Source organism: Narcine bancroftii, chromosome 10, assembly GCF_036971445.1.
Source record: "Narcine bancroftii isolate sNarBan1 chromosome 10, sNarBan1.hap1, whole genome shotgun sequence".
Taxonomy (NCBI): domain Eukaryota; kingdom Metazoa; phylum Chordata; class Chondrichthyes; order Torpediniformes; family Narcinidae; genus Narcine; species Narcine bancroftii.
In genome coordinates, this window is record NC_091478.1 from 91,490,821 (window position 1) to 91,516,148 (window position 25,328).

General features: G+C 38.3%; 1 protein-coding gene across 2 annotated transcripts in view; it reads right to left on the reverse strand.

The window, feature by feature from the left end:
* Positions 1-25,328, reverse strand: part of zcchc14 (zinc finger, CCHC domain containing 14) — an 87,474-nt gene that overhangs the window by 37,302 nt on the left and 24,844 nt on the right. For both annotated transcript variants that reach the window (XR_011345880.1, XM_069901822.1), the window contains exons 4-6: positions 20,403-20,474; positions 7,175-7,269; positions 1,215-1,309 (exon numbers count right to left, since the gene is read on the reverse strand). Coding sequence is in view for 1 of the 2 variants with exons in the window: in XM_069901822.1 (XP_069757923.1) it covers positions 1,215-1,309; positions 7,175-7,269; positions 20,403-20,474 (262 nt within the window). In the remaining variant the exon portion in view is untranslated. The remainder of the gene's footprint in view (positions 1-1,214; positions 1,310-7,174; positions 7,270-20,402; positions 20,475-25,328) is intronic.

Here is a 25,328-nt window from a genome sequence, read left to right on the forward strand (position 1 = left end):
AGGAGGAAGGAAGCCATGTTACAGCTATGGACATTGGACATTGCTGAACTTGGTGTAATGTGTGCAATTTTAGTCACCACACTACAAGATGGATGGGGAAGCTTTGGAAAGGGTAAATAAGTAATTTCCTAGAATTTTTCCTGGATTAGTGGTGGTGAACAATAAAGAAAGGTTGGACAAACTTGGATCCACTTCACTGGAGTGTCAGAGGCTGAGGGGAGGCCTAATAGAAGTATACAACATTTTGAGAGGCAACAGATAGGGTAGATAGCCAAGATGTCAAATTCTAAAGCATGTGTATTTAAAGGGGGGGGGGGGGGGGGAGGGAGAGATTAAAGGGATGTGTAGGTATTTTTCTAAAAGAGAGAATGGTAGGTGTCTGGAATGGGTTGCCAGGGGTAGTGATAGAATCAAATCAGATACTGTAGAAGCATTTAAGAGGCTTTTAAATAGACACATAAATATTAATGGAAATTGAAGTATATGGATCATGTGCAGGCAGAGACTTAGTTTAATTCGGCATCAAGATGGCAAAAGGCTTGTTCCTGTGCTGTACTGTTGTATGTTCTTCTATGTTTGATGATTTTCACTGCTGCACCATTGCTATTGCTTCCAACTCCTGAACTTCCCATTCTTCAAACAAATCCCCTCTCTTTCCCATTGAGTCATTTCCTGACCCCCTTGTTCATCCAGCTTCCACTCTGAGTACTGATATCTTCTCAAAACCTAAATTTATCTGACCACTTTCTGTGGTTACTACATCTCCTTCCCCTTCGGTATTACTCAACTTTTAATCTTGGAACTCGTGATTTTGAAAAATATTACAGAATGAAACCATTTCTATCCCTTATACTGCCTAACATTTCAGGAATAAGCTCCCATGCCATTCAGCTGGATTAGAAATGTTATGCAAAATAACATTTCTAGCGATGTAGCCCAGTATGTGCATGTATCATGAATCACTTCCTGACTATGCAATTTGAATGATTTGTGGACATATTATCAACACGTGTTAAAAAGCAAGCATTCTGTGTCATTTGAAGTTACTGAGCATATATGGCAGAGTCTCAGCTACATACAAAGAATCAGGAACTAATTTCAAAAACTTTTGGAACTAGAACAATAAATGCTTCACTGATAAATGCAAATGAATTTTGGTAAAATTTAATTGTATAGGATAGAAAAATAGTACAACACGGAATCAATTTACTTACTCAAATACTGACTATTCTGATCAACTGCAGCAGTGCTGAAAAATTTCTGAATGTGGTCAAGTTTGATCATATGAGAAGGCAAGTATAGCAGATATCTGACAAAAATAAAAATTCAGTAAATACAGGTATACAGTATGTACAATTTATACTACAATGGTTTTATTTGTAATACTGAGGGCAAAATATAATTGTAAATTCAGTTCAAACAGGGTTCTGTTACCAACTTATGAGACTGAATGACAGCAGAATCTTTAAAATTAGACACTGGTCTTTTTTGACAATGAAGACTAACGATTGGCAATGATCATCCAACTTAATTTTGGAGTGTAGTAAATTTCATTGTCAAAGCCACAAAAAATGGAAGGTGTAAAATGTGAGGAGTACAAATTTCACTGTAGTCTCCAATGATTACAAATCTTCCTTCTGAAAGAAATGAACATCTTCTATGCATGGCTCGATGAGAAGAACAGGATGATACTGAAGAAAGCCCCGTGTCCTCCTGAAGAACGTGTCCGGTGCATAGCCGCAGCCGAGGTCAGAACCCTATCCAAGGTAAACCCACACAAGGCAGCAGGACCAGATAGCCCGATACCGAAGGACTGTGCAGACCAATTGACAGAGACTTTTATGGACATCTTCGACACCTCAATGCAGCAGTCCATTGTCCCCACTGGTTTCAAGACAACCACCAACATATCAGTACCGAAGAGGGCGACAGTAACAGTCCTCAATGACTATGGCACTGACCTCCACCATTATCAAATGCTTCAAGTGCCTGGTTATGGCATGCATCAAAGCACACCTCCCAGAGATACTGGACCCATTTCAATTCACCTATAGAAGAAGCCACTCCATTGATGATACTATAGCCACTCCATCCTGACCCACCTGGAGAAATATGCCTCATCAAGTTCAGCTTGCAGTTTAATACAATCATTCCCAGAGGCTGGTAGAGAAGCTGTCCTCACCGGGACTTAATACCTCTCTGTAAATGGATTCTGGACTTCCCAACAAAAAGTCAACAGTCTATCTGGGTCGGCAGCAGAACATCAAGCACAGTCACACTAAGCTTATCAATAACTCGAAATTGGAAAGAATAAAAAACACCATGCTCCTTGGAGTCCACTTAACAAGTCACCTATCATGGACACTTAATATCTCCTCACTTGTCAGGAAAGTGCAACAGTGAAGACATTTCCTGAAAAGACTGAAGCGGGCAAGGCTACCAGCCACCATCACGTTAACCTACGGGAGCATTACTGAGAGTATTCTGGCTAGCTGCATCAATGTGGTATGGTTATTGTAGAGAATTGGATTGGAGGTCAATCCACAGGATCACAAGAGAGGCAAAGAGGATCAATGGGGTCTTCCCCACCTTCCTCCCCTCCCCCCCCCCCCCCCCCCCTTGACATGATCTACTGGAATCATTATCTTAATAGAGTGCACAAAATTGTTGAGGACCGCCACCACCCTACTCACAGCATCTTTTAACTGCTCCCATTGGGAAAGAGATACAGGAGGATCAGAAATTTAATTGTAGTCTCCAATGATTAGGAGACTAGGCTGAGAAACAGCCTCTTCCCGTGGACAGTGAGAATGGTGAATGACCAAAGGAACTGCTCACACTAACCATCTGAGACTCTCATTTATGAAACAATATCTACAAAAATATATACATTTTTTCCTGCGTATGTTGTTTTTCTATTATGTTTCATTGTGTGCCTGCATGTTTTTCACCAAGGATCGGAGAACATTGTTTCATCGGGTTGTACTTGTGCAATCAGATGATAATAAACTTGAATTTGATAACTTGAAGTATTAACGGTAACATTAAAAGGGTTCAGAGCAACTAAATGTATGGAATCATAATTTAGTCCTACATAACAATTGGCAGAGTTTGTCAAGAAGTTAAAAAAAAAATTGTTTGGATGAAAATTTTAATTATTAGCATCTAGGCATTCAAAGTATTGATTTACAAGTCTTATTAAATTCAAATGCAAGTTACTTAACAATACAGTGGCCACTGATTTCCAAGGGTATAAAATTGAGAGTAATATACATTCCAATTTAAAGTACGTCAGAACATTGAATAGACAAATTAGTCTTTGTTTTCCACAGTATCAGGCGTTGCATTTGGTGGTAGTAATGTCATTTCTAAACAACCATTGAAGAGAAAAGTTCCTTCACACTCATAACATTAATATATTAGACTTTTTGCTGCAATACAACTCAATTCAATTAAAAAAAATGCCACATAGATTACAACACAAAAACTTGTATTAAGTATAACCATGAATATGAAGTTTCCCTCAAAGAAATAATGAAAAAACTATTTTAGAGTGTTAAATATTGGTTGACTTGTTATACACTGACATTAATGTAGAATTTTTAAAAAATGTACATCATAGTAACAGGCCCTTAGTCCTTGGTGCCCAATCACACCCAATTAACTGGCAATCCCATATGTTTTGCACCTTCAATTAAATTTATATATTGTGTTCACAGTATCATTTTGACATTCTCTAACTCATTTCAAGATTTCTGATCTGAGAATTACCTCATTTGGAATCTCATTGGTTTTGTCAGCTCCTTCTGTATTAGCCAAGATTCTGGACATCCCTTTGAATGTTCCCAAAAATGCAGTAACCCAGATGGACCAATGTTAGGAATATGAAAAACTGTAAAGCACATCTTGTACTCACACTAGATTTGTTGCTTTGTTTGTCCTTCTGAATACAAATCTCTGTGGTTTTAAAACAATCATCTTTGAGAACACCAGGGATAGAAGATTGGTCAACAGGAAGAAGGCAGAGCATGGGAATAAAGGGGGCCTTTTCTGGCTAGTTGCCAGTGACTAGTGGTATTCATTTTTCACATTTTATGGTAATAACTTGAATGATAAATTTGTTGGCTTTGTGGTCAGGTTTGCAGATGATACAAAGATATGAGGTGGGGCGGACAGAATTGAGGAAGGAGGGCATCTGGAGAGGGACTTAGGTTGGAAAATGGGCAAAGAAGTGACAGATGGAATGCAGCACATGGAAGTGAAGGGCTATCCTCTTTAGTGGAATGAATAAAGATGAAGACTATTTTCTAAATTAGGAGAGGATTAAGAAAGCAGAGGTCCGAAGGGACTTGGGAGTCCAGTGCATGATTCCCTGACGGTTAATTTATAGGTTGAGTCAATGGTAAGGAAGGCAAATGCAATGTTAGCATTAATTTCAAGGGGACTAGAATGTAAAAGAAAGGATATCTGGGGTGTACTCAGTTTAGAAGGACAATGGGTAATCTCATTGAAACATACTGAATATTGAAATATCTGAATAGTGTAGATTTGAAAAAGATGCTTCCAGTAGTGGGAGTGAAGAGATTTCCAGTAGTCAAAGAGTTTAGGACCAGAGTGAACACCCTAAGAATAAAAGGACAGTCCTTTAAAACAGAGGAGACATTTCTTCAGCCAGAGGGTGCTGAATCTGTGGAATTCATTGCCACGGATATTGCGAGGCTGTCAATGGGTATATTTAAAACAGAGATTAATAGATTCTTGATGAGTAAGGGTGTCAAAGGTTATGGGAGAAGTACGGGAATGGGGTTGTTTAAAAAAAAAGTCACAAAGCAAACTCAAAGGGGTGAAAGGCTTAATTCTGCTCTTATAGTCTCAACCATTACTACCTCCTCTTTTGACTGGCTATCTTCCTGTTCCACTCTCAATCCTGATGCTGGAGCTTGATGTGAAGCTTCAACAATGCCTTCATCCCATAGATGCTGCTTGACACAGAGTTCCTTTGGCAAATTATTTTTTGCAATAACTATAAACTGGTAATTTTTGGAAGCCTACGACTAGTGGGATGCTGCAGGAATTGGCGCAAAGGCCCAACTGTTCACAACATATCAATGATTTGCTCTTCATTGTTATGGAGTCCAGAGGACCCCAAAAACCAGCAGCAATGGATATGCACAACAACACAGGGTCACTTAAACAAAAGTAGTTTTTAATTATATTTGAACAAGAAAACAGAATTAAACTTTAACTTATTACTTAACCTACTTACTTAACCTAACTACTTAATCCCCCCTCTAATACTAAGCGCAGGTGTGTGTAATGTATATTTAAAATTAGATAAGTTCTTTGGATCACAGTCCAATCTCACTGGCTGCAGGCAATTCTTGAACTGTGCACAGAAGTTAGCATTAACAAAGTTCACCAGTCTTTGGTGCTTAACAGGCAAATGGTTACCACTCAGGAGGGTTCTTGCTGGTTTTCAGAGAGAGATTCCTTTTCCAGGATATCCACAACTGATTCCTTCTCAATCAGTCTTGCCAACGAAACTTGCCCCCTTCAGGGTTCTCCAGATGATCCCCTTTCTTTCAGGTCACCTATCAGACCGCCAGTCTTCTCCGTTGATCAGGCAGCCTTCCAGAGTTTGCCAGCTTGTCCTTCAGGAACTGATTTCTGTCTCCTCTCTCTCTGTTTCACACTCTCCCTCTCTGAGAGCAAAACAGTTCTCTGCCTGCAAAGATCACATGCTCTCCCAGGCAAGCTGTTGTCAATACTTTGTTGCCTCCTGCAAAATGCATTCTAGTATGTGAGTGAGGGGGAAAAAGGTTGAGAAGCAGTGCTCTAGGCCCAATTGTTACTGAAATATTTTGCTTGAGAAATATTATCATTGGCCCAATTCCTTTGGAGTTATGAAACCATGCACATAACGAGTCAATTAGGTACGATTAAAACAGTAGTTTTCAAACTTTTTCTTTCCATTCACATACCACTTTAAGTAATCCCTTACTCATTGTAGAACGCGTCAAAAGAATCAAAGGCTTGTTGATCCAAACCAAGGCTTTTGATTCTTTCGACGCGCTCCACAATTTTATTAACTATAGACTGGAGCGTATCAGATGTAAGTCGACCAGTCCAGAATGACCTGGTCTGGCTAGGAGCAATCCTTTAAGACCTGCCAGTAGGTGTGGCTATGTTCTCAGCCAATCACAATCATCCTACACTACAATCTGTACATATACACATTGGTGATAGAATCTGTACTATCACACTCATCATAGAGCACCAATGGCATAGGGATTACTTAAGGTAGTATGTGAGTGGAAAGAAAAAGTTTGTAAACCACTGCTCGAGACCACTCACAGAGCTTGTTCATATTCCAATGATGGCTCATTACATTTTTGTTTGAACCTATAATCTCAACGTTTAGCATAGTGAGGAAATTTGGAAATAACATTTTGTCCTCAGCTAAATTGATACAGATGGTGAAAAAAGCTGGGGACCGAGTACTGATTCTTGTCAAGTCCCATAGCATTGTCAACAAGAGGATGGTTTATCACTACATTTTCCTTCAGTTACTAATTCTTAGTTTATGTCATTGCACTAACCTGCTGTGCAGGACCTAATCAAAAGACTCCTGTAAATTCAAGTACATTAGGTGAACTGATTCTGTTGGTCACATCTATTATACTGATCACATCCTCAAAAAAATCCAGCAGTTTAGTAAAACATAATTTTTCTTACATAAATGCATGTAAATCGTATTTTTCTTTTCACATTCTGTTATTCCATAACTCATTTTCCCTTCCATATGGAATTAGGTCAGTAGTTCCCTGTTAACTTTCTCCTTGCTTCGTACAAGGTCACATTTGATACTTTCCAATCCCCAGGAACAATTTCAGAAGCCATAGAGAATAAAAATAACAGATGTTGGAAATCCAAAATTGAGTTAGACAATTTTGGAAACATTCATCAGGTCAGGCAAGATCAGTGCAAAGAGAAACAGAGTTCATATTTCAATTTGAAGGCCCTTTATAAGAACTTTGCTTTTCTTTCCAGATTCTGCCTGACGAGTTGTCTGTTTTAAACATTTTTTTTTAAATTTCTGAATCTATAGAACTTTGGAGGAAGATATCGTGTGTTGTTTTAAATACCGAATTGAACATGTAATTAAGATCTTTACCTGAGATAGGGTTCCAGATCTGCTGTGCAAAAGTCATGGTTGCTGATTTCTGGAATTGGACTTTCCAAATTCTCTTCTGGGAACATTTGAGGAAGCTGTAAAATTAACATTTTTTTTTACTATATATAGTCATGTTCAAAAATAATAGGATAGATCTTTCTGATATTAGTATCCTAAAAAATATTGTTCCCCAAATAATAAACAAGATGAAAAAGGCACAGAGATCAGTGCTGCTATAGTTATGGGATTTCAAGGTTTCCAAAATCTGGTACAGCAGTGTATGCAAGGAAATAATATTTTCCCACATGCTTTTTCCCCCCCCGCCCCCCACCAATGGGAAAGGTGCAATGAGATTCAAATACCTTTAGTGGCACATCAATATCAAGTTTACTTGACAGGTGAATGCTTTTTAAAAAAAAATTTAGACATACTGCACGGTAACAGGCCATTTCTTTTTGCACATTTTGTTTTTTTAAATTTTTTATTTAATACATACCAACCCAGTAAGGTGTTTTATATAAGATAAATATAGTGACATTTTCCACTCCCCTCCTCTCCACCCCTCAAATAACTATAAAAAGAAAGGAGAAAGAACAGGAAGAAGGAAAAAGAAGTGTCATCTAGATATTCTTTAATTTTACTATTTCAGTAAGTATAACACATCTCATTAAGAGTTGGTGGTTTAAATCTAGCAGTCACTAATAAATTTTATGTGGGTCCCAGTTTTGTTTAAATTGACCATAATTGTCTCTTAAATTATAGGTAATTTTCTCCAATAGAATACAATTATTCATTTCTATGTACTAACTCTGTATTTTCAAAGGAGTTTCCATTTTCTAAGTTGTCATTATACATTTTTTTGCTGCTGCTCAGGCAATCATGATAAATAATTTTAAATGTAAATCTTTATCCTTTATATTGCTTAACAAATATTTTTGGGTCTTTTGGTATTTTGTTTTTAGTAATTCGATTTAGTATTGAATTTAATTCCTCCCCAAACAGTTTTACTTTTGCACATGTCCAAATTGAATCTAATATTGTACCAACTACTTGTTTACAGCAGAAACACTCATCAGATAATGTGGGATTCCATTCTTTTAATTTTTGAAGTGTAATATACAGTCTATGTAGCCAATTATATTGTATCATATGATACCGAGCATTTATTGTATTTGTCATAGTCCCCGCACATATTTCCATCCATGTTTCATTTTTTATTTGTATATTTAAGTCTTTTTCCCCCAATGTTGTTTGTATGTGTACATTGCCACATCTTTTCCATTGTTTTGTAATTTAATATACATATTTGAAATAAATTTTTTAACTATCAAAGTATCTGTAATTAAATATTCAAAGCAACTGTGACAGGACATGTGTTGTATATTGTATCTAGATACAATTTTGGGAGATAAAATGTGGCAAGCTTTTTTTTTTAGTATAGGTCACATACAAACACTTCAAAACAGATCTCATTTAAAATACTGGAGCTCTGCCCAAGCTAGACAGACTGGTTCCAAATTCCTTTGCAAAAGCTTTGGGGAGTGTCCAAGGGACTTCACTAATGGATTGTTGTTTTGAAAAGCAACAGATGGAAGAACTCATGAGGATTAGGTTCAGAGCCGCAGTATGTCCGAGTGGAGGTTGCTGTTCTAAGAGGGTCATGTGGTTTTGCAAGCAGAGAGAGTAAAACAGGGTTTTTTTCTGTGAGAGAGAGAGAATTCAGTTCTGCAATTTTATATTTCAGCGACAGCAGCTGAGACTGGAACAGGATAAGCTGGCAAGCTTGTGGGGAAAAAAACATTTTGAAGACAGATTGTGAGTGCTTAGTTCAGCCTGGTCAAAGCCCTTGTGGTCCATACAAGAGGAGAGGACTAGCTCCCTAATGTTTCACATGAAATAAAGAAAACAAAAAGGAACTCTGTGGTGACCTGAAAGAAAGAGGTTGCCCCTGATGGGGCAAGTTTCTTCTGCAAGACACTAATGTGGCTGATTAAAAGGGATCAGTTTTGTGGGTGTCCAGTGAACAACAAATCTCTCTCTGAAAACTGACAAGAACCTTCCTGAGTGATAACCTTTCAAGAACCAAAGCCTGGTGAACTTTATAAATGTTAAATTCTGTGCACAGTATAAGAATTCCCTGCAACCAGTGAACTTGGATGAGTGGAGAAGTGAGATTGGACTGTGAATTAAAGAACTTTTCATAGAGTTTTTTTTTAAAATTAAAGAACTTTTCTAAACTTACACACACATTACATACATATGCGCTTAGAATTAGAAGGGGGTTGTTAGGTTAGTTAAGTTACTAGTAATAAGTTAAAGTTTGATCCTGTTTTCATGTTTAAAGATAATTAAAAGCAACTTTTGTCTTGGTGAATATCTATTGCTACTGGGTTTTGGGGTCCTCTGGGCTTGTAACACAACTAACTTCAGGCAAATTAGTTCCCAACTTTTAATTGATAAGAAAATATCAAGTCCTTTGATATAACAATATAACATATAACTACCGGCACCACCTACGGCTCCTAGAACGCTTCCACCAGCGTTGTCTCCGCTCCATCCTCAACATCCATTGGAGCGCTCACACCCCTAACGTCGAGGTACTCGAGATGGCAGAGGTCGACAGCATCGAGTCCACGCTGCTGAAGATCCAGCTGCGCTGGATGGGTCACGTCTCCAGAATGGAGGACCATCGCCTTCCCAAGATCGTATTATATGGCGAGCTCTCCACTGGCCACCGTGACAGAGGTGCACCAAAGAAAAGGTACAAGGACTGCCTAAAGAAATCTCTTGGTGCCTGCCACATTGACCACCGCCAGTGGGCTGATAACGCCTCAAACCGTGCATCTTGGCGCCTCACAGTTTGGCGGGCAGCAGCCTCCTTTGAAGAAGACCGCAGAGCCCACCTCACTGACAAAAGGCAAAGGAGGAAAAACCCAACACCCAACCCCAACCAACCAATTTTCCCTTGCAACCGCTGCAATCGTGTCTGCCTGTCCCGCATCGGACTGGTCAGCCACAAACGAGCCTGCAGCTGACGTGGACTTTTTACCCCCTCCATAAATCTTCGTCCGCGAAGCCAAGCCAAAGATAACAATTACAGAATGGAAACAGCCCATATCAGCCCCTCTAGTCCATACCGATTTAAGTGATCTCCTCTAGTCCTACCTACCTGCTCCCTGTCCATAACCCTCCAATCCCCTCACATCCATGCACCTATCCAACCTTCTCTTAAATGACAAAATTGACCCAGCGGCAACCACCTCTTCCAGAAGATCATTCCACTCAGCCACCACTCTGACCGAAGACCCCTCTCATATTACTTCTAAACTTTTGCCCCCTAACCCTTAACTTATGGCCCCTCATTCCAATCTCACCTACCCTTGAGGGGAAGAGCCTATTCACATCTACTATTTATCCCCCTCGTAATTTTAAATATCTCTATCAATTTAAATACCCCCCTCAACCTTCTACGCTCCAATGAATAAAGGCCCAGTCTACTCAATCTTTCTTTGCATTCAAGATATTCTAATCTAGGCAACATTTTAGTAAATCTTCTCTACCTCATTGATATCCTTCCTATAATTTGGGAACCAGAACTGCACACAGTATTCCAAATTTGGCCTCACCAATGCCTTGAACAGTCTCCCAGCTCCTATATTCTATGCTTTAATTTATAAAGGCTAGCATACCAAAAGCCTTCTTTACCACTCTATCTACATGAGAATCCACTTTCAAAAAACGATGAACCGTTATTCCAAGATCTCCCTGTTCCTCTGCATTCCTTAATGCCTTCTCCTTCACTGCATATGTCGTTTTGATTATTCATCCCAAAATGAAACACTTCACACTTATCGATATTAAACACCATCTGCCATCTTTCAGCCCACTCTTCTAAGCCGTCCAAATCCTTCTGCAGTCCCTGAAAACCACCTTCACTATCTACAGCTCCCCCTATATTTGTATCACCTGCATATTTATTAACCTAATTTACCACTCCATCATCCAAATCATTAATGTAAATGACAAACAACAAGGGACCCAACACTGATCCCTGAGGCACACCGCTCATCACTGGCATCCATCCTGACAGTTATCCACCATGACTCTCTGGCATCTACCTTCTAGCCACTATCTGACTATCTCAACATTAATACCTAGTGCCTGAACCTTACTTACCAACCTTCCATGTGGAAGGTCTTACTGAAATCCATATAGACTCCATCAACTGCTCTTGCCTCATCAACCTTCCCAGTCACCTCCCCAAAAAATTCAACAAGATTTGTCAAACATGACCTTCCCTGCACAAATCCATGTTGGGTGTCCCTGATCAGTCCCATCCCCTCCAGATACTTATACATAATATCTCTAAGAATACTTTCCATTAGTTTACCAACCACTGACGTCAAACTTACTGGTCTATAATTGCTGGGCCTACATCTGGAGCCCGTTTTAAACAGAGGAACTACGTTTGCAACATGCCAATCCAGCGGCACCGTTTCTCTCTCTCTCCCCCCCCCCACCCAGTGACTATTGAAAAAAATCACTGTCGGAGCCTTTGCTATTTCCTTCCTGACTTCCCTCAAGGTCCTGGTGAAAATCACGTTGGGACCTGGAGACTTATCCACCTTTATATGCTTCAGAAGTTCCAATCCTCTTTTCTAATCCCTTTATTTTCCATAATCACCCCTTTTGCTTCTCTTATGCTACACGATTCCATATCCTTTTCCCTAGTGAATACCGAAGAGAAGAACTTATTCAATATCTCCCCCATCTCATTCGGCTCTGTGCACATTTGTCCCCTCTAATTCTCTAATGGACTAATTTTATCCTTCACTCTCCTTTTGCTATTCACATATTTGTTAAAACCCTTTGGAATTTACTTTCATCCTGTTCACTATAGCTACCTCGTACCTTCTTTTCACTATCCTAATTTATTTTTTAAGCTTCTTTTTACAATCCATGTATTTTGCATCTCATTCATACCTTTCTTCTTGTATTTAACGTAGGCCTCCCTTTAATTTTGAACCAACTTTCTAATCTCCCTTGAAAACCTCGGCTCTCAAACATTTGGCCCTGCCTTTTATCCTAACAGGAACATAAAGATTCTGCACCCTCAAAATCTTACCTTTAAATTACCTCCAATTCTCCTCTAACCCCTTCCCATAAAAAACAAATCAGTCCAAACCACTCCTTGCAAATCCCTTCTCATTTCATCAAATATGGCTTTCCCCCACTCAAAAACCTTAATCTTTGGACCAGACATATCCCTTTCCTTAATTATGTTGAAACTAATGGTACCATGATCACTAGATCCAAAGTGCTCCCCGACACACTCCTCAGTCACCTGCCCTATCTAATTCCCCAACAGTAGATCCAACTCTGCCCTTTCTCTAGTGAGTACCTCAACGTATTGCTACAACCCTGTGGTTATTACAAATCTCAGCTATTTCCTTACACATTTGTTCCTCTATTTCTTGCTCCCCACTAGGTGGTCTATAATACACCCTTATAATTGTAACCTCTCCTTTTCCATTTTTTAATTCCACCCATACCTCCTCCTTTGACAAGCCCTCCAATCTATCTCGCATCAGCACTGCTGTGATATTTTCCCTGACAAGCAATGCCACATTCTTACCCCTCCAAATTCTATCACCTAAAGAAGTGAAATCCGAGAATATTTAGCTGCCAGTCACATCCCTCCTGCAACCACAACTCACTAATCATATACTGCCAAGTGTCTATCCACACCTTCAGCTCGTTCAACTTCCTTACAATTCTCCTAGAATTAAAGTAAATGCATTTCAGAGATTTCCCACATCTGCTTGCCCCCACTTTTACAGACAACTATTATTTATTACCATCACCCCCCCCATCATGGCACGGATCCTTTTCCTTCTCCATCACCTGTCTTTCCACCCCCAAACTTTGTCTTCTCTATTTGTGAACAAACCTTCTTTTTGCTGTTCTCCTTTATATGGACCCCTTCCCCCAACCATGCTAGTTTAAAGCCCCCTTAGTAGCTTTAGCAAATGCCCCCGCCAGAATCCTGGTCCCCCTGGGATTCAGATGCAAGCCGTCCATTTGGTATAGGTCCCACCTCCCCCAAAAAAGAACGAATCCCTGCCTCTTACTCCACCCCTTTAGCCACATATTTATCTTTCACCTGATACTATTATTGCCCTCACTATCGCATTGCACAGGAAGTAATCGAGACATTACCCCCTTTACGGTCCTTCTTTTTAGCCCACTACCTAACTCCCTATATTCATTTTTTAGGACCACTTCACTCTTCCTCCCTATGTTATTGGTACCAACATGTCCCATGACCTCTGACTCATTACCCTCTCCCCTTAGGATGTCATGGACATGAGGTTACATCCCAGTCCCTGGCACCAGGGAGGCAAACCACAATCCAGTTTTCTTATCGTATCCACAGAATCCCCTATCTGTCCTCCTGACCATTGAATCCCCTATAACTATTGCCCTCCTCTTCCTTTCCCTATCTTTCTGGACTACAGAAGCTGAGGTAGAGCAAGAGATACAGCCACTTATGCCTTCCCCAGCCTGACTGTCCCCCCCACCAGTACTCAAGGAGGAGTACCGATTGTTGAGGGCTACAGACATAGGGGCCCTCTCTTGTACCTGTCTCTTCCTTTTCCCTCTCCTAAATGAAACCCACTGATCCTCCTCCCAAGGCCCTGGTGAGACGACCACCTGGCTATAACTCCTATCTATGACAGCCTCACTTTCCCTGACCAGAGAGAGGTCATTGAGCTGCCGCTCCAGTTCCCTACCACAGTATCTGAGACGCTGCAGTTCAGCACACCTTATGCAGACATGGATGTCCGGGAGACTAGAAGACTCCAGGACCTTCCACATCTGACACTGAGAACAGCAAACTGCTCTCATACACATCCCTTCTCTCTCCCCCTCACCTTACAAGAAAAAATACATGTGACAAATATACAGTCTTGCCTTAATCCAGATATGGTTAACCTCAGCTCGCCGAAGCCTCTCGAGCCAAAGGCTCAAAGCCCCACTCCTTCACTAGTCCACTCACTCACTGGCCACTCCTTCACTAGTCCACTCACTCACTGGCCACTCCTTCACTAGTCCACTCACTCACTGGCCGCTCCTTTGCATTACCCTCCTTTTATTGACCCTTGACCAATTAACCCCGTTGCTCTCATCTCACTCCTCCTCCTCTGAAATACTGCTCGAACTCTGGTCGCTGCCTCCTCCGACTCGCTGCTCAAACTGACTAGGCCCGAGCCCCGATAAGGAACTGAATTTATGACCTTACCTTCCTCCTCACTTTCACCTCGCTCCTCCTCCATCAAAAAAACTGCCCAAGCTCTGGTCGCCGCCTCCTCTGACTCGCTGCTCGAACTGACTGGGCCCGAGCCCCGGTAAGGAACCGAATTTATGACCTTGCCTCCCCCCTCACTCTCACCTCGCTCCTCCTCCTCCGAAACACTGCCCAAGCTCTGGTGACCGCCTCCTCTGACTCGCTGGTCCATATTTATCTTTTAATTATTCAAATGTCAATAAATTATTGCCCAGAAAACAGTCTTTTACTCTTTTAATTCCTTTTCTTGTCCATTCCTTAAAAAATTATGGTTCATTGTAAAGTGCATTAATTGTTTATGTTTTAGCAACATTTTTGGCAATTGGTCATTTATCATCTTTCATTCTAAGTGTATATTACTTCTTATTTTTAATATATGTAATATTGGTAAATTCTTATTCTTTACTAATTTTTAATTCCACATATTGAGTAAATGTTCTGAAACACTTTCCTCCAGTTTATAAAGTTCTATCTTAAGCCTACCTGATAAAAATTTGACAAAAATCTTAATTGGGATGCACTGAAATAATTTTTTAAAATTTGGTAACTGCAATCCACCTTGTTTTATGTCCATGTTAGCTTATCCAAAGCCACTCTTGGTTTCTTTACCTTTCCACATGAACTTTCTTATTAATTTATTCAATTTTTGAAAAATTTCCCCAGTAAGGGAATAGGTAACGTTTGAAATAAATATTGTAATCGCAGAAATATGTTCATTTTAATACAGTTTACCCTCCCTATTAAAGTTAGAGGTAAACCATTCCATTTCTCTAAATCATCTTGTTTCTTTTTCAATAATGGTTGATAGTTTAAGTTAAACAAATTATTTAAGTTAATATCTATTCTGATACCTAAATAACGTATTGTCTGTAACTGCCATTTAAAAGGAGATTCCTTTTTACATTGTGTATACTCAACAGTGTTCATTGGCATCACTTAACTTTTATCAGTATTGACTTTATATCCTGATATTGTCCCATATTCTTTCAATTTGGTATGCAACATCTTTATTGATTTTTCAGGTTGCATTAAATATACAATGATATTGTACCCAAATAAACTAATTTTAAATTCTTCATCATTTATTTTTATTCCTTTTATCATTTTATCTGATCTTATCAATTCTGCCAATGGTTCTGTAGCTAAAGCAAAACGGGAAGGTGAAAGTGGACATCTCTGTCAAGTTGACCTATTTAATACAAAAGAATCTGCAATATATCCATTAGTTAATACTTTTGCCTTTGGACCATGATATTAGAGCCTTGATCCAGTTGATAAATTTTTCCGGTCATTTAAATTTCTGTAATAGTTTCAAGAGGGAACTCCATTCAAGCCCATCAAAGGGTTTCTCCACAACTAGAGCTACTGCAGCTGTTGGTTCTTTCCTTGTTTGTGTCATGAATTAGATTAATAAATTTACACACATTATCTACTGACCTATTTTTAACAAATCCCACCTGGTCTAGCTTCACCAACTGCAGTAGACAATTCGTTTGCTAATAATTTTGCAATTAGTTTGTAATCAATATTTAATAAGGATATCGGTCTATATGAAGATGGCGACAAAGGAAACAGGTCATTTCTTGAAGAAGGGCACAAGCCCGAAACATCAGGTATATACTTTAACCGTTGCTATACAAAAGACACTGTTTGACTTGCTGAGTTCCTCCAGTTTTGTGTTTTTACTTCAACCACAGTGTCTACAGATTTTTATCTTTTACAACAGCCCATTTCAACCCACGAGTCTGTGCCACCCAATTAACCTACACCTCTGGAACGTTTCTAACAGTGGGAGGAAACCGGAATCCCCGGGGTAAACCCAGAAAGACACAGGGAGAAGGTACAAACTTACAGACAGCATAGGATTTGAACCCCATCCCCCATCGCTGGTGCTATAAAGGCATTCCGCTAATCACTACATCAACCATGCTGTCCTTTATATAATATAGACATAAGCAGTTGATTAGAAGGGAGAGAGAAGTAGAAAAAAAGGGGGTCAGTTGGAGGAAGTTGAGTCAAACAGGGTGAAGCTGAAAATAGTTGATGGAGGGTGATAGGTAGAAATAATGGCTATCAGAACTACAATCTCAAAAAAAGTTATAATAGTGATAGAATGAAAGCTATGGGGGGCGGGGGGGGGGGGGGGGTGGAGGTGGGGAAAATGAGGGCCTCCAGATCTGGTATCTCAGGTAAAGAAAAAGACAGATTGGATCATGTAGAAACAAAAGGGGAGAAGATCCTCCTGTTAGTGAGATATGGGTAGAGGAGGATGGAGTCAGAAAGAGGGAGATGAGACTGGTGGGAAAAGAGGACAAAAATGGGCAGGTATGAACATTAAATTTTCCATTTCCAATTAATGAATTCCCTTTCTTGTCTGATTCACCATTCTTTCGCCACCTCTACTCCTTCCATTTTTGTTTAGGTTGTAGAATATATATTTATATTAAGCAATTATACTTTTTTGGCATAATTGAAAGAAGAAAATAGTAATTGAAAACATAAGTAATTTGACCATGTTGTTGGTCAAAATTTCAAAATAAAATCAAGAGTCATTCTATATAGTCAAAGCTTTTTATATTGCTCCTACTCAGCTTACTGTTTCAAGCATATTGTCGTGCGACTAACAATGCATTGCAAATTTAGGTCTACTGTTAAGAGTTTAATTCCAACTATTGTCCAAAGCTGCAATGATATTTCTAAATAAATTACAGCTGAATGCCAATTATATTTTTGTATTATATTACACTATTATAATTCACCAGGGAGAAAGGAGTTATCTTTGAGACAATCATTGTCCATTTTGTAAAACTCAAAATTATAATAAATTACATTTATTTTAACAAGTTTCTCCTAAAATATCAACTGATCTCATCGCTTTATGGATACTGACTAATTTTGTAAAGTACAGACCTTGTAACATTCCCGTGCAAGTCTCAACATACGGGCACACTTTGTCAGTTTGTTTAATGTACTATAGAATATAATTACTAGATATTTTGGCATACAAGACGACCTTCAGATAAGATGGGTCCCCAATTTTAGCATGAATTTCATAGTTTTATCATATATCAAATGCATAATATCACCCCCAAAAATACATATTAACTGAGCTGGTGCCACATTGACTGAGCTGTTGGGCATGGCTGGAAGGTGGGTGTTATCATGAAGCCTCCAGCAAAACGAAGGAAGTATGAAGCAAGTTTTAAGTTAAAAGTAATTGAAATAGTCAAGGAATCTACCAACTATGCTGCTGCAAGGACATTTGACATAACAGAGATGTTAAGAGCAGAGAAAGAATGAAAATGTTTCAAGAAAGAAACCAAAGAAACAATGTTCAATGAAAAGAGGAATGATTTCTTTTGATGACAGTGTAAGCAGTGAGACTCTGAATGTGCTTGCCAAGTTCTTTGCCTCAGACGATGATAGTGATTTTGAAGTATTTTAGATGGTTTTTTTTTAAACAATAAAAATTTCTTCCTAATATACTGGCATCTTAAAAATGTGTGGCAAGGTGGGGTCTTAGTGGGTTATGGAACCAATCAAGTGGTATTTTGAGTAGAATTTTAAGGTCACATTTTTGTAGCTGGCCTAGAAGATGACCCCGTGTTTTTTGTGTGCTTCAAGGGCAGTCTTATACACCATTTTACTCCATTTGATAGATTTTCTACCATTTGGCCTTAGAAGTAGATCTTTCCATCGGTTTCCCCATTTTTAATTATATTTCTTTTCAGGTATCTCCGATGTTTTTTTAAAAAGTTAAATTTAGACATACAGCATGGTAACAGACCATATAGGTCCATGAGTCCGTGCCACCCAATTGACTGGCACCCTGTTATGTTTTGAATGATGGAAGGAAACTGGAACCCCTGGGGTAAACCAAGGCAGACATAGGGAGAACATTCAAACTCCTTAGACAGGGCAGGATTTGAACCCCGGTCCTGATGCTGGTGCTGTAAAGGTGATGCCAACTCCAAAATTTAAAAGAAAACATGGTTTTGTGCATATATTTATATAGAGATAGAAATGTTTCAATAGCAACATACTTTAAATTTAACCAAATCAAATTACAAAGCTCTCACTGCACTTCGTTCCCATCACAAATATTAAGTATTTTCTTTCAGATGGTCTTTAACTATTCAGTTAATAGGATTGCATTATACTTACAGGTTTTAGTTGAATACAAGTACTACAATTTTGGTTAATATCCACTCCTAAAATAAAGAATCAATGAAGCATTTTGGACAAATCTGTTCATGATATACATTGATGATTTAGAAGAGGTCATAGAATGTAGCATATCTAAGTTGGTTGTTGACACTAAAGTGAGTGTGTGGAGAGTCTACAGAGATATATAGATAGAGAGTGGGTGCGGGTCTGGCAGACGCAGTACAACTTTGGTAAATGCGAGGTTATCTACTTTGGTATGAAAAATAGAAGATGAGGTTATTAATTGAATGGTGAAAGATCACAGCATGCTGTTGTGTGGAGGGATGTGAGAGTGCTTGTGCATGAATCACAAAACATTGGTTTCCAGATGCCGCAGGTTATCAAAAAGGCAAATAGGATGTTAGCCTTTATTGTGAAAGAGATTGAATTTCTGCTGCAAATGGTGCTGCACCTGGAGTACTGATTCCTATCTTCTCTCTTTATTTGAGAAAATGTTGGTTTTGGAGGTGGTGCAGACCAGGTGGATTCCAGAGATGAGGGTGAAAGATTGAGTCACTTGGGACTGTCCTTGCTGGAATTCAGAGAATAAGAGGGTATTTTATAGAAACATATGAAAAGGGTGGATAAGATGGAGGCAGTAAAGTGGTATCCACTAGGAGGTGAGACTAGAAATAGGGAACAACCCCTCAAGATTTGAGAGAGTAGGTTTAGGATGGAGACAAGGAAAAACTGCTTTTTACAGAATGGTGAATCTATGGAATTCTTTGCCCAAGATCAGAGGTGGCAAGCTTATTGAAATGAAGATCAATAGGTTGTTGCATACTGGGGAGTTAATGATTTTGTGGCAAAGGTAGGTAGGTGGAGCTGAGTCTGCAACCTGATCAGTCATGATAGTAAATGATGAAGCAGGCTCAATAGGCCAAATGGCCTACCTCTGTATCCCATGTTCTTATGTAACCAGTCCAAAAGATTAGTAGTGTGACCAAGAAGTAAAATTGTTTATATTTCAATAAAAGATTAAACAGGACATTTTTAAGAAACTGAGATCCATTCCAACAGTTATTTTGGCACTATTAGATTGCTTCAGTTACTACTTACAGAATCTATATGCTAAAATTAATCACACAAAAGTTATTTTTTGGAGTTTCTTTGAAGATCAGGCCAAATTTGCAAACTGGAGTTACAAGTTCATGTTACCTGCCTCTGTGCTTAATCAGTTTTAAACAATTTTGTTTTTTTACTGCATTTATTGGAATCTCAAGATGGTGAACCATTATATGGATTCATATCAGCTGAAGTATTCAGGGAAAAGGGGTTTTTTTTGCACTAATAGCTGATTATTAGAAATTTTAAATTTTTGCAAGTTGGGAACAAATTTTTTCTTCCTTCAATATCATGATAAAATTAAAATACACTTTTTCAATGTGAAGCATACAAAATCAAAAACTAGTTCACATCTTCCATCAGAATTTTATCCCAACTTGTATCTTCAGACAGAATTTAATCTGATGAAGTTATTTTTTCTTTACACAACACTTGTATTTCCTCTTCTTTTGTTGGTAAGTTATTGGCTTTGATAAAAAGTGAAAGATATTTTGATAATAGAAATTGGCAGTAACAATCTTGCAATACAGGATAAATATAAAATAATTTTTCACCTTTCAATCATCAAAAGTTAGTGTTCTAATCACCTTAATTTATCTACCATTTTACCTTTGCAAGAAATTCTTTCAATTCCCGATAAGACTTGGTTACAACAGTCACTGATGAATCTGACCATAGAACCTGGATATAAAAATAAAAATGGTACATTTTATATTGACAAACCTCAAAGTATTTAAGTTATCAGTTGCACTAATTTGAAAGAACACCGAATTGTTGATAACGTTTGGAAAATGTCTTTCTAGAATCTCTCTAAATTTGGGCATTCCCAAATTTTAAAAATTTTACATTTCACACATCGTGGATCAACGTCAGCATAAAAGCAATACAATTTAAGTTTGGACATGTGTGTTCTGTGCACTACCTTAAATTATCATAAACAATGCCTTGCACAAAACAAAGAGTCATTAATCAAGCTGAGGGTGGAGGACCAATCTTTTTCTGTAAATGTTACATTCAAATCTCGTTCACAATCATTCTTAATCTCAGCCATAAACACTGATTTAAAATCCAGTAAATTATTAGAAATACATGATTTTAATCCACAATGAAAATAAAACTGTAAATTAAAAAAAGATCCAAAAGCTTAAACTGAACAAAATGTCTAATTTGTAAATATCTAAAAACGTGTCTGTTCGAAAGATCAAATATAGCTGATAATTGTTCAAAAGGCAAAAAGAGATTATTCAAACTTTGAATACCTATTCTATGCCATTGCTTTAAACCTACATCCAACAAGGACGGTTGAAAAAGGTGATTATCTATAATAAGGCTTCCCAGTGAAAAATCATTTTAAGATAAATTTTGAACCTTGTCCCTTAATTGCTTTGTTTGGTTTTTCTCGTGAGCCAGATAATCCTATATCGGCATCTCAGGAAAAAGTTTTGGCTTTTTAATCACATTGATAGCAAGACGAGAAATTTTAGTGAACTGGAAAGATGATTTATCCTCTAATCATACATTAATGCCCTATTTAAGTTTAGAGAAAATTAGATAGAATATAAAAGAAAGTTCCAATTTATGAAATTGTGGGGCCCATTCTTAAAAATTTTTACAATTGGCAGAATTAACAATTACTGCACGTTTCTATGACTCATTGCCTGTTCTTCGGGGTCATCAATGGTTCCACATTTTTTTGTGGAACAACAATGGTTTTTAAAAAAATTAATTATATAAGGTAACCTTGATTAGATGTAGTTTCAGTTTTTAGTTTTTTTAAATTTTATTTTATTTGTTATTTCAATAAATGGGTTTAACATGGTTGCATAGATCATTTCAATTAAATATTTTTGAGATAAAGGCAATTATTGATGTAGTTATATCTACTTTGTTGTGTGTGCTTATTTGTATGTATGTATGCTTATCTGTTAAACTCAATAAAAAATATTTAAAAAAAAACACTGGAACATGTTTAACAAAGACAATTATAAAAGATTCATGGAATTCTATTTCACCAGAATGCCACAGCAAGGAAGTACATCAAATTTTATTTTATCATTATTAGTCTTCCATGTTACTATTTTAGCAACCCATCAAATTACAATAATTTCAATAGCATGCATCTAGATTAACACAAGATGCATAAAGCTAATGTGAATTTTTAGATCAGATTGACACTTTCAAAATTGAAAATTATGTACTTGATTAAATAAAGAAGACAATAACATTAGCATGGTTGTTATATTATTAGAAACAATATTTAACCAACTATAAGAAACTACTTTGAAATAGCCAGAATTTGAAACAAAAAGATTAAAAAAAACAAAATCTGAACTTCATGCTAAGAAGTGTGAAATGAATGGGTAGAAAGTCAGGCAGAGATTGTCCATATCTTGTTTGAGTTTAAATTTCCTCTCCAACTCCTACTGCACCTCTCCATCAGTTCTCTTCCTCCAAATGAGCTTCAAATTACTTGGTTTTGTTGAGTAAATTTTGTCAAAGTTCTGCTTCTTCATGGCTTCTTTGTGCCTTCAAGACTCCTTAAAGTTATATTGCTTATATTCCATTGTTATTGTATAAACAGGTAAAATCTAACTGCAAGAAATCTTCTCTACATCCTCCATCAACACCAGAGTACCACAGAGGGGCATTCATACCCCCTCTCTACTCGCTATACACCTATGACTGTGTGGCTCAGTACGACAACAGCATCATCTACAAATTCACTGACAATACCTCAGTAGTGGGTTGTATAAAAAGATGCAATGAGTCAGCAAACATGAGGGAGAATGAATGGTGCACTAACAACAACCTCACACTCAATGTCACCAAAACTCCGGAGCTGATTGTTAACTTCAGGATGTGAAAAGCAGAGGTGTGCAATCCAGTGATCATTGCATGAGAAAATTTAAATTCTTGGGAGTCACCATCTCAGAAGACCTATCCTGAACCCAGCACACCAATGGCATCACGAGGAGAACACATCAGCGCCTCTACTTTCTCAGGAGTTTGCGGAGGTTTGAAATGACATTGGAAACCCTAGAAAATGTTCAGATTGTTGGAAAGTTTGTTGACCAGCTGTATCATGGTCTGGTATGGGGAACAGCAGTATTCCAGAGTGCAGAGCCCTGCAAAAGGTAGTGGACACAGTCCAGGACATCACAGGCAAAACCCTCCCCACCATTGAGAACACCTACAGGGAATGCTGCCATCAGAGAGCAGCATCCATCATCAAGGATCCTCATCGCCCAGCACACACATTGTTCACACTGCTACCATTAGGAAAGCCACAAGAAGCACACCACCAAGTTCAGAAAAAGCTACTACCCATCCATCATCAGACGCCTCCACAACAAACTCAATCTGGGACTCATTTAAGAAATCTTACTTTTATGCTTTATTGATTTTTTCATCTTTGTATTGCATACAGTTTATTTAAATTTCTTATTTGTTTACATGTGTATGTTGAGTAGATTTTTTTGCACTATCAATAGTGGTAACTGAAAATTGAAAATGAATCTCAAGGTTGTATGTGATGTCAATGATGTACTTTGATAATAATTTGGAAATCAGAAATCAATGGCTAATTTCCTCCTAATGATGGCTGTCCCATCAGGAATCTACTTATCATAGAAATTTAATTAACATTCATAAAAAATGTACAAGTTTGGAATTGGATAAAGTTATTACTACCTTTTGAGAACTTTTTTTGGCTAACAACTAGATCTCTGGTTAGTCCAAGGTGGGACACATGGAGAGAGATCTGGAGGCTATTGCTGTATTATCTGATCTTTTTGATAGGTGCTGCTCAAGACTAAACTAAAAAGTAGCTCTCCCCTGCTCCTTCATTTCTTGCACTTCCATTCTCACCCCATCTCTCCCAGATAGAACAAGGACAGGATCTCTTAGTCCTCATTTCCATCCGAACAGCTGCCACATCACCCTCCAACACTTCTGCCAACTTCTATCAGTTGCCATCACCATCTAAATTTTCCCCTACCCCACCCCATCAATTTTTCACAATGATCAGTCTCTCCAGGACACCCTGATCTGCTCTTCCCTCCCAACTCATTCTTCCACGACCCACTGTAATTGCAGGAAGTATAATATATCTACATCTTCCCCTTCAAAAGCATCCAAGGCCATTAACAGACACTCCAGATGAGGCAGAATTCTGCATGCACCTCCTCCAACCTAATCTATTGTATTCAGTGCAGTCAGTGTAGCTCATATATATCAATTAAATCGAATGTAGATTGGGCGATTGGTTTGCTGAACACTTGTGCTGTATATGGAGATCTGAGCTAGAACTCCAGTTTGCTAGCCATTTTCCTTCACAGCACCATTCCTACATAGCTTCATACATTGTCATGGTGAGGCTAAAAGTTTTGTCTCGTCTAGTCTCACTTTACAACATGACACCTGTGTTGCCCCCAATCATTTCAAATTCTCAGGTCCAAAGAAGGGATAGGACATTGGACAAATAAAGGTAGGAGAGATTGAGAGACAGGTAGGAGAAGAAACACTGTGGGGGTTGGGGAAGCAGGTGGAATTTAAGTGAAGTAGAATGGGAGGAGATAGAGGACAGATGGAAACAAATGTCCTGGATTGGGACTTCCCTAATCTTAGAAAACCAAACATTCATGGCATTCAGTTCAAGGCTACCCAGGAGAAATATAATACAGTAATACCCCTGATATCCGGAATTAAACAACCAGCAGCGAAAAGCAACTGGCAAAAGAGGAAAATAAAATGAATAAGAATAAAATAGGTAAAAAAATATACAGTAAAATCCTCAGCACCTGGCACCTGCAGAGATTGAAGATGCTGGATATGCAAATTTTCTGGTTGCCTGAAACACATTCTTACAATGCCTAACTAGTACACCACCATTTAGAATAAACAATTTAAAAGACAAACTACAGTGCAAAATCTAAAGTTATTTGAAGGAAATCTGTATTGTAGTCCACAATTATGGAAAGTTCACTTTAATCAGGCAATTCCGGTAACGTACAAAATTTAAATTCGAACCCCGGTTGCTGGCACTGTAACAGCATTGCGCGAACTGTGTCATCATCATAATTAACACCCTCACCCTTCCCCAAGTTTACAGATACAGCCTTACTGATATTGTTAAGTGCCCAGAGGACCCAAAACCCAGCAACAATAGATATTCACCAAGACAAATGGTTACTTAAACAAAAGTTCCTTTTAATTATCTTTAAGCAAGAAAATAGAATCAAACTTTAATTTATCACTATTGACTTAATGAACCTAACTTAACCCCTTCTAATTCTAAGCGCACATGTATGTAATGTGTGTGCAAGTTCAGAAAAGTTCTTTGATTCACACTCCAATTTACAAGTGTGTGTGTGTGTGTGTGTGTGTGTGTGTGTGTGTGTGTGTGTGTGTGTGTGTTCTGAGGTTGCAGCAGGAAGTGCTGCAGGAACACAAGAGAAGACCAAGGAGTCACAAATAGGACAATCCCTCCAAAAGGTAGATAGGGGAGGGGAAGAGTGGGATCTCATTGAAATTGGC